This window comes from Aplidium turbinatum, chromosome 15 (assembly GCF_918807975.1).
Source record: "Aplidium turbinatum chromosome 15, kaAplTurb1.1, whole genome shotgun sequence".
NCBI lineage: Eukaryota > Metazoa > Chordata > Ascidiacea > Aplousobranchia > Polyclinidae > Aplidium > Aplidium turbinatum.
In genome coordinates this window covers 20752772-20763811 of record NC_137486.1, presented here as the reverse complement: position 1 = coordinate 20763811, position 11040 = coordinate 20752772, and the positions used below count along the sequence as shown (strand labels likewise).

General features: G+C 36.5%; 1 protein-coding gene across 1 annotated transcript; it reads left to right on the top strand.

Moving 5' to 3' along the window:
- Positions 1-6949: 6949 nt before the first annotated feature.
- Positions 6950-8344, top strand: LOC145784052 (equilibrative nucleobase transporter 1-like). Its single transcript, XM_082595808.1, has one exon. The coding sequence runs from the start codon at positions 6950-6952 to the stop codon at positions 8342-8344; it is 1395 nt and encodes a 464-aa protein (XP_082451934.1).
- Positions 8345-11040: the final 2696 nt, after the last annotated feature.

The window sequence follows — 11040 nt, the reverse complement described above, 5'->3', positions numbered from 1 at the left end:
TTGCGATTTTTTCAACGACTCACGGTCCACCAAAAACTTAAGGCAAATTAGCGCAAAAACCGTAAACAATAATTTATTTGTTACATGCAATTAAAAATTCACACGTCAATAAAATGGGTGCACCTGCTTGGCTGTTATCAGTTCTATGTTAGGTTCTGTTTGGTTCAATATGATCTTGATATTATGCATTACATCCAACATGTTTTGAGCTAGATATCAAGGTGGCATTGACTTCTGTATCTTTGACACCACCTGCGACAAAATGTTTTCCGATAGCTCAGATAATCTCCTACTCACAGTGTCGTTTGACAGAGACACTTGCTTCAGCTTTTGAGCTTCAGATTCTCCCAAAACGTTTGATACAATAACTTTGCAACAAGGCAAGATCAGTTGTTCTCCGATGGTGTGACGCTTCTTAGCGATAGCTATTTTTCTTGCAACTTTGTAGGGGGCCCTTAACCCTGCAGTATTTTCCTTTCATTGATCACTAGTGCTATCAAATATTGACTAAACTAAACTATTAGCTTGCCGTTTAAAAAAATCTGCATCTCTGTTTTGATAATCTGGATGATGTGTTACCAAATGTCTTTTCAGCTTGCTAGGTTTTAAAGCAGAACTTCCTAAAACTTTACAACATAGCACGCACTGCGGCTTTTCTTCTCCTCCAGAATGTATCACAGTGAAACCAGATTGAACATAGGAATCATGGAATCTTAATTTTTTTCGAGGCTGAGCTATTTTCACTTTTTGTACTCAAATTTAAGTTAAAAATTCAATTAGTAAAGTTCAGAAGTTATTAATTTTTGGCTAATTTGACTAAGGCTAGAAAAGCTAAAAGTTTGAAAAGGCATTTAAATCAAAACTTAAATCAGTAAAAATAACCAGCCTTAATCAACTTCGCCTAACTCCTTTTTGGTCAAGTATATTTCGTAATTCTGTTCTTGATCTAGTAAACACGAGTGTTGTAGGAGTACGTCACCACTATGCACTCCCTGATGTCACAAAGACGATAGAAACGAAACAAAGGCTATCACAAGCACAATGAAACGAAAGGCCGGGCTTAAAAACTGTGTAGAGGGATGCCAAACTAGCTTACTAAAATATATCTTTTAACTTTGGTTTGGAAAATAACTTGCCTGAAAATTTTTACTTTCCACAAATATTTTTTCTGTGGGATCGTGTTAATTTTTTTGGAAGGTACTTCGCGGTCCCAGAAAATTGTCTCGCGGACCCCAAAAGGACCGCTGACCCCAGTTTGAGAACCACTGGGTTAGAGCTACGTGAGTCTTTAAACAGAAAAAAAAGGTTGCTGCAGCTTTCTTAGTGTTGTTGTATCTAGGGTTACGCCCATTGGTTGAAGATTTAGATTAAGTGAACGAGAAGACAAGAAAGCCAATCTTCCTGTCAACCTTTCGGCGTTCTTTAATTGACCTGCCAAAGACACAACCACATGCTCATGAGCGGTGTCGAACCAGGGCTCTCAGCATTCGGATGTGTAACCGACTTTGTTTATTATGTCGTGCAACAAAAGCTTCTGAACCAAGGCTCGTCGTTAGCTTAGACCGGACACTAACATCGTTAAAAATTTCAATTTTAGATCCAACCTATATGCTGTCTTCTGTTCGCCACGTGTTTCAAACAACTAATGGATTAGCGGTTTAGGAAACGCTTTCTGCTAGATCTGCTCGAAACAACAATATTTCAGCCAGGGATTCAAGTATATTCATATACTGTGAATCCCTGATTTCAGCAAATAGATTTTGAAATATTTTGTTCGTACAAAAATTTTCTTTGTTTATTTTTGAATATTTTTGTTGTTGACAGATTCCGTTTTGTTTTGAACTAAATTTGCTGTTGAAAACATTAAAATTCTGTTTTGTTGTTGACTTGATTCTTCGATAAATTCTCAAAATATTCCCTAATCAGACTTGCTACTACGTTATTTAAAAAAAATTGGTTTGAATAGGCTCAAACTTCTTTTGTACAGTAGCCAGCAGTTTTTCGTGATTCATTGTATGTCGTTAGACGATATTTTATGACCCGACAAAGCTTGATGATTTTGATCCGAACTCACAACCTATAGTTTGAAAAACATTTTAGGCACCTTCACTGAAAAGTAGAGGCCCGCTAGCGAATTTCGTAGGGAAGGCGAGGGCGAAATGGTGATCACACAGCCCTGTAAGGTAGGCCTTTTTTTATCGTTATGTATGTTCAGAAAGCGAAAGTTTTTGTTTAGTACCGTAATAAAGTGCATTCGATATTTAAACTTTCACAGAGAGGTTCGATTTATGCTTTAATTTGAAGCCATTGCCTGTTATTCGAGCTGTTATAGTTTTCACTTACCCGTTTAGGCCTACCATCATGCTTTTCATATCCACATATCTAATAATTCAATCCAAAAGTACAGTGACATACGCAAAGACCGTGAGGGTTTATATTTTACCAATAGATAGCCTCAGCCACCTTAAACCTTGGTCAGACTAGTAGCATTAGGCTACTATGAATAAAAAAAAAAATGTCAAATTGAATTGAACTGAATATGAATATATAGGCTACAATGAATCCCTGGCTGAAATATTGTTGTTTCGAGCAGATCTAGCAGAAAGCGTTTCCTAAACCGCTAATCCATTAGTTGTTTGAAACACGTGGCGAACAGAAGACAGCATATAGGTTGGATCTAAAATTAAAATTTTTAACGATGTTAGTGTCCGGTCTAAGCTAACGACGAGCCTTGGTTCAGAAGCTTTTGTTGCACGACATAATAAACAAAGTCGGTTACACATCCGAGTGCTGAGAGCCCTGATTCGACACCGCTCATGAGCATGTGGTTGTGTCTTTGCAAAAAACACTTAAAGACATGCCTGAAAGGTGGACACGAAAATTGGCTTTCTTGCTTTCCTCTAAATCAGGGCTACTCAACTGGCGGACCGCGGTCCGAATCCGGACCTTCTGGCTGCTGATGGTGGACCTTGAGCTTTTTGAAGAATAACCTCATTGCCACGTTTCAGGGCTTCTTTAAACAGATTTCTACTAGGAAGATGCACTTTTTATTGTGATTATCCTAGTTGCTGGGGGACTTCGCCCCCAGACTCTCCAACACTTTCTTAGTAATCCAAGTCGAGTTACATTGTACCTGAAAAAGTGGTTTGGTACAGATATAGTTTAACTTTTATGCTTGCGTGTGAAATAACTTATTCACCGGACCACTAAAAATATTTAACTTGTCAAACTGGACCTTTGTTAACATTAGTTGAGTAACCCTGCTCTAAATCTTCAACCGACCTGGAGTAAGCTTGGATAGGTCAAAAATTAATAAAGTAAACAAACAGAAAATATTTCATGAACGATCTCTAGACTTGTCATTATAATTATGTTAATCTCAAAACTCACAAGGCAAACCTTACTTTAAAACAAAACAAAATGATAAGTAGGCTACTAAAGTTGGACAAGCTTATGAACAAAGTAGATGTTTTCCCGGGAAAGCACAGCTGGTAGGCTATAACGTGATCAACGGCTTTGAAAAAAGCGTTCTTAAGAAAACATGCAAAGTATTCAAAAACGGAAGGATGCAGTTGCCACACCAGCGCCATGTTGCTGATAACGGAAAATAAAAGGGATAAAACTTCAAACATTGAACTTAAGAGTAAGAACGTGGGTGACATGGAGCAGCGGTAGTTAACCAACCATCACGTAGGTACTGTATGTGAAGGAATAATGTTGCAGGATAAAAAGATAACAAGACCCGTACAGTAATTAATTGCATATCCTTAAATTAAAGTTTTATACTGCTGTTGATATTGAAGGATATAGATGCACAGTGGCGAGTTTAAAACATGGCGGCAGAGCATCATATAGTTTCGTCAAAGCAATTGCTTCAAGAAGTTTATAAGCTGTGGTATGAGGAACTGAGGGTAATGCCTCAAAACGTTTTCACAACTTTTGCTTGTTTTAGTCAATTTTTGAAAATGTTTTGAGAGATCTAATAGTGATTTTTACAGAAATACACTTTATAATATTTTATAAACTATAAACTTTATAAACTTTATAATATTTTATAAACTATAAACTAAAGCACTTTGTGACTATCGCAATTTTCCGGCAATTTTGCGTTCTTCAGACCACGAGAGAAAAACAATTCACACTTTACAGCGTTTTGTAGTGAAAGTGAAGAGAAAATGTTTCACAATCAATATGCGAAGTCTCGCGACAGGTTCCATTATGTGTCTTGACCAAGCGTACTGTTTTAATTGTATAATTCTTACGAAATGTTATTATCGGTTACTGTCCTAAAGTGACTTTTGATGGCGAAATCCTTATTAAGTAATGTATATATCCAGAAGATTCTGCATACGTGCAAGACTAGACGGTTCTCCAATTAGATCGAGCAAATTGTCACGTAGTAAATGGTTATGACGTCACAAAGATGTTTACGGTTAGTAAAACTTGACCAGAACAATGAGTTCTTATGGAGTTTTTATTGTTTTATTGCTTATTATGACTTTCTATAAATGCGTTGTCCTTCATTTTTTTCAACAACCCAACTTATTAATAGTTTTAAATGTAAATCGGGACTAAACACGAATTTGTTTCATGATACAGCAATAGCCAAGAAATTATCTGCGACGAAACTAAAAAGTGAAAAATTAGTAAGCTACCTGGTTTCAAAATTTTTAAATTTTTTGCTTGACCTTGATTGAAAGTTGAATTGAAGTTATTAGATGCGAGTAGATGAGAGTTGCTATTAGGAGTTGTGATCGAGATTGGAGTTGTGTGAAAAGTTGTGAGTGAAGTACGTTATAGTGATTATAAGAGTTAGATGTGTTTGAATCTATTGTTATTCACAGTTACTTTGATTATTTGTTGGAAATGTTGAGCCATTCGTCCTTCAAGAATTTTCATTTATCCTTTCACGAGTAGAACTATTTGACAATTTATTTGAATGTTTGACGTTGATATCCCAATAAACTACGTCATCAATCTTTCCCAAGTCTCTTTCCTGGTAAGAGATAGAAAGAATCGTGACAAATTGTAAAATGACAATCAAGCCTTTACAGTGGTAATCTTAGTCGGGAAACCAAGCTTACGGCAATTAGCTCAAGATGACAATTTTTAAGTTTGGGCTTTTATTCAAACAAGTTTTAAGCTCAATGACACGCAACAGAATCTTACCATAATAACAAGAATGACCTTCAATGTGAAGCAAGCCTAATAATTGCAAAAGACGAATGCAGTGGAGCAAAGGCCTAACAACATTCATCACCGAAAATTTATCAGATACAGAAGTAATTGTATCTCCTTTAATTGAAGTAGGCTACTGTAATTGGAATTGAAGGGCATTGATGTAAAGTAGCAGGTCTAAAACCTAGCGGCATACAGTGGCGTACGCACAGGGGGAGATGGTGGGGTTTAACCCCTCCTCCTCCATAGAGCTTAATGTTTGATTTTTTATTGTTTTATTGCTTTATGTACATGCGTTGTCTTCAATTTTTTACCCAACTTATTAATAGTTTTAATATAAATCGGGACTAAACACGTATTCGTTTGATGCTACAGCAATAGCCAATAAATTACCTGTGACGAAAATAAAAAGTAAAAAATTTAGTGAGCTAGCTGGTTTCAAAATTTCTGAACTTTTTGCTTGCCCTGGTTGATTATAAGTCTAGTAGGGCTGCTTGAAGTAAAATTAAGCTATTGTGGGCACTGGCTAACCTCCTGCTTGAATAACCGGTATGTGTTTTTGCTGGTGGATAGCCTATTTTTAGGCAACAGTTTCCGTCGTTTGTTGGCGCAGCTCGCTAGTCTGAGCAACTTCAATGTTACATTGAAACGTTTTTAAACTAAAATTTTGTTTCATTTTGACAAAAATTTATTTTATCAAATTTTATTTCAAGATTGTGGCAATTAAGTTTTGTTATGTGCTTGTAATAGATGTGAAATATCAATGCATGAGAATCGTAGCTTACAAGGCAGGAAGCGCCAAGAAAAAAAAAGTGCTTGAGATTGCATCAAAAATATTTATTTCAAGACACTGACTGCTTTCACTTAGGGGTGTTTCATACAAGACGGAGCGTATTTTAGAATTTCATTTCGTTTGAATAATTTACAGGGTTTGTAGAGAGTTTTATCATCTTTGAACCTACGTTTTTCTGTTGCAAAGTACAAGCAAAACACTGCAACAAGTATTTGAAATGCCATTTTGCTATACAAGATGCAATCTAACGTCACTTAAATGAAAAACGTTTTTCGTATTCCACAAAAAAAAAACGGGCACATTCCGAGTGAACAGTGGATTGCATTCATGGTTTACATTTCAAGCAACAGATTTTTAACAAAAGAAAACGTAATCTTGGTGAACCTTACTCGACCATCTTATAACTTACATCACCAGCACAATGACAAGGCTACGTTTTGTGCCCAGGGGCGCCGGAAGCGGGGAGGCAGGGGGGCGGATGCCTCCCCCCAGTCAAAAATCGTTCCGGCTCCCCTGTTTGTGACCTACCATAGGTCTATAGTTTTGTTTCTGCCGTGAAGCAAATGTTGGTTACATTTAAAATGATATCATGCCATTTTTTTTCAAAACCTACAATGAAATTTTCTGCATACGCCACTGACCGCAGAGCATCATAGTTTTGTCAAAGCAATTGCTTCAAGAAGTTTGTAAGCTGTGGTATGAGGAACTGAGGGTAATGCCTCAAAACGTTTTCACAACTTTTGCTTGTTTTAGTCAATTTTTGAAAATGTTTTGAGATATCTAATAGTGATTTTTAAAGAGATTCACTTAATGTTAAATCATAATTATTAAATTATAAAAATATTTCAAATTAAATTGAAAAGAATCGAAAAACTTTGACTTTGTTTGTTTGATTTACAGAAGATAGTTTGTTGTTTTGCATTGTGACTCAATACACAGGCAACTAACTTGTCGTCAGCGCTTCATTGTGGTTTAAAAATGAAAGTACAAACTGTGTTGAGTTTAGGAAGTGTGCTTCTAGAAAACTTGTTTTTTTCTGGGGTCATCTACGGTTGGACATCTTTACAGTTTGTTTTTGAAAGAGAAGGGTACTTCCAAAGCCAATGCGCCAACAGCACAGTGACTGACGAAGCCAATTTTACTGGATCGGATGCTGATGTTTCTTGTGATCAACGATCAGCCAGTTTTAATCTAATTTTCACTCTTGCAACTACATTCGCCTTCCTGACTGCATTTCCATCTGGGTATATCCTTGATCGTTGTGGCTCATGGGTGCAAAGATCTTTAGTTACAGTTCTTTACACTGTTGCTTATATTCTCATCAGTACTTCATCAACAAATGTCTCTGACGTATTATACCCAGCACTGATATTCATCAACGTTGCTGGGTTAAGCTTATTGACCAGCAATCTTCAAATGGCAAACCTATTAAAATCTGGTAAAGGAATATTTACTGCAGCAAGTAATGGGATGTTTGACTCTGCTCCACTAGTATTCTTTGTGGTTAAAAAGTTAAGTGATGTTGGAGTTAGTGTAAACATCACTTTCCATGCTCTTGCCTGGTGCACAATCCTTCCTTGGCTAAAAACGTTTCTTCTTATGCCGAGGCACACAGTCCCATCTGTTCCTCCAAAAGACTTCAAGTATGGTTGGCAAGAACTAAATTGCTTCAAAAAGCATTATATTATTCAGGCTGAGGAAACCAACGGTAAATCCAACGGGGAAATTTCAGAAATCCAAAACAAAAGCAAAATCACATTCAAACACTGTCTTAAAAACAAATTGTTTTGGACAAACGTGTTTCATTTCACTGTGATCAGTTTCCGTGTCAATTTCTTTCTGGGTAGTTTGCTTCGATGGCTCAGAGAGATTCAAGATCCAGACATTGGTGCCACTGCTGATGTGTTGGGGATTATTTTATTGTTCAGTGCATTCATTTCTCCAATCAATGGCCTAATCATTGACGGAGTAGCAAAATACGTTCAAAATAAATTGAAATTTGGTGAAAAAGCTTCAATAGTTAGAGGAGCATTTGCTTCCATGGTAACAACTAGTATTTTAAGCATTTTGCTTTCAACAACAGTTTTGATTCCTTCTGTCTATGCTGCGTTTGTGTTCCTATTTTTAACGAAGGGTTTCGTTTATAGTGGATGTGCCACGTTTCTGGTCGTTTCGTTTCCAGGACAACATCTTGGCAAACTATTCGGGTTAACAAACTTCATAACTGGCTGTTTGTCCTTGGTCCAGTTCGGATTATTCCAAATCGCTTTAGCCGAAGAAACTTTTTATGGCATTCACATCGCATTGTTAATTCTGACTATTTCATCACTAATCCACCCAATAATGCTGTTCACAACATCCAGGAAGATGTAATAAGTGCTTGTTTTACTTTTATTCTCAAAAACAGAAAGCGATATATTGTGGCGCTAAATCGTACCTCCATTTGCTTGTATGTGGGCTGCCGTTCTAATGCTTTACCTGTAATTATTAAACACCTTAACCTAGTTAAGTCACTTGAGAAAAATACATTATTAACAGTTCAGATAACCATGTTTTCCCAAGTCTACAGAGTTATAATTTATGTTATGGATGCGGTTTTCGTCCAATGGGACTCTTCAGCACAACGGATCGAAACAAAAAAATTACAGTAGATTAACATCAGCACAACCAACATAAAACTAAAACCGTTTCCACATTAATCATAACTTTTATTGAAATACTCCCGGTAAATACTGTTGTGAGAGCTTGCCTAGCCAAATGTTTTGAACGTTTAACATTAGACGGTAGAATAAAAAAGATATTAACTAGTTTTTAGTGATTTCTTCTATATTGGGTAGATCCACAGATTGTAGATCGCCCATTTGAGGAAGTGTCTTAGTACCAGATCGCCTTCTCCACTTAGTGTTCCACAGAATTAATCTATTGTAATTTTTTCGTTTCGATTTAGTTGTGCTGAGTAGTGAGTAGTCCTATTGGACGAAAACCGGCTCCACTACATAAATTATAAACTTTATTGGAATACTGTTGTGAGTGTTAGTCTTGCCAGATGTTTTCAACGCTTAGACTGTGGAGAAAAAAAAAATATTTAAAGACATATACTACTTCTGTTCAAATAAACTGGATCAATCAATTCCAGTTTCAATTTTCAAACGTTTTACAAAGGTTACAAATGAATTAAACTTTTGGCGATTTAAATGCAATTATTCTTTCACGTTTTTACGATGACTTTCGCTGCTTCTTATCTGTTGTGGTATTTAGATTGCTATGGTGCTATTTTATTTGTATTGTTTATAATTGTACGGTCGGCTGCCATTCTCGCCACAGACGAAATAAAATGTCTCTCTCTCACCAAAAAGGTTGTCAAAGTGATAAAAATTGTAGTAAAAACAAACTAAGCAGAAAGATTATAGTTATAACAATCTGTATCAAACATTAAAGCTACAGAAATCAAGTATGCAGTATGCTAGTTTTGATAATAGGCTACGAATTTCAGTGCATAAAAGATCCCGCAGCACTGCTTCTAAAAACAATTACCGGTAGGCTACCAGTCCACTTATAATTTTATGGATAATAATTGGATGACAAAAATAACTAATTTGCACAATTTAAAGTTGTGTTTCAATGATAATCATGGATAGTAAAAGGTTTCTCAAAGACATTTTTATTGTTTGAAAACTCAAGAGCAACCATTGAAGATCAAGATCACCAAGGATATGTAATCTTGAAGATAAAGATTGTGATCTTCAAGATCAAGACCACGCTTAGCTCTGGCCACATCATATTGCTAGCTAGGCTTTTGGGTACATACTTTTTACTTGGCTTTACTTTAGAAGAGTAGGCTACAGTGCAATGTTTCGGGGCCGTAAACCAGGGGTCCCAGATCCCAGCAATGTTAGTAAAGCCTAAATTTACCATAATTTGAAGTCAAATTGGATTTTAGGCCCCTTGCTTTATCATCTGAGTATAAATGCACAATCGGTTTAAATCGGTAGTTTGTCAGGATTTGTAGTTTATGGTGTTTTGCGGTTTTATCGGTTGTACATTACTGTTCTTTGTCAAAATTTATTGTTTTGTTCATTATCAATTTGTTCATTTTGTTCATGGTCGATTGTAACTTTTGGAGTATATGAGCTTATGTCGGGTGGTTGAAGATTTAGATTCTGCAGAGGCTTTGAACTAATGACACAGGCCGGTCACTGAAATTGACAAAGTAAAATTTGCGCTTGTTTAAATGCGGTTGCATGTAGCCTAAATTATTCCATCCACTAGGTGCCGCTGAATGGAGAGTTGTCCTTAAAATTCGTTGCTCAAGCGCACACCCCGAGATTCGAATTAGCATCACTTGAACTTGCGATATCTTCGTGCACAAAGGCGAACGCTCAACTAACTAAGCTATCGGAGCGGAAAATATTTCATAATGTGTTTTTAACTTTATTGTAGGCTATTCCGTAAGCTCAATTGCCAGCTACAAAATGCTCAATAGTCTGTTGCAAAGTTCTAGAACTGCTTTTTTTATTTTTTTTATTTTTTTATTATCTTTATCCTGCATTGCGGGAAAGCGGACCTGAGCGCTATGCATCGGTGTACGCCTTCCGACGTACACCTGACCCACGCTGCAGCCGACTGCAATGTCTGTTTCCGGTTGTCTACTTTACTTATGACTTAAATTTGGTACTACCCATTACTCGAAATCGATCACTGGGTAGAGGCAATTGGCGTAATAATTGTACTGGGGCTTTGCGTCATCACTTGTTCACGTTCCAGTTTTCTACAGATAAAATAAATTTGTTAAAGACATATGGAAACGTAACACTTTTTATCTCGTTTTTGTTCAGTATCAGATGCAGTGGGGACTAACTGTTTTGTTATTCAAACCTTTTTTCACTTTACAAGCAAGTGTTTACAAGGGTGTATGTTTGCTCTATTCTAGCATTGCTTAGGGAGCAGCTAAGAAAATCTGATGCAAGCCTATTGTAAATTTTCTGAATCTAAGCTACCGAATCTAAGCTACCGGTAAAGTAATTGTTGCTATACTTAGCAAGTCAAGCTTTTCTTTTTCATCGTCATGT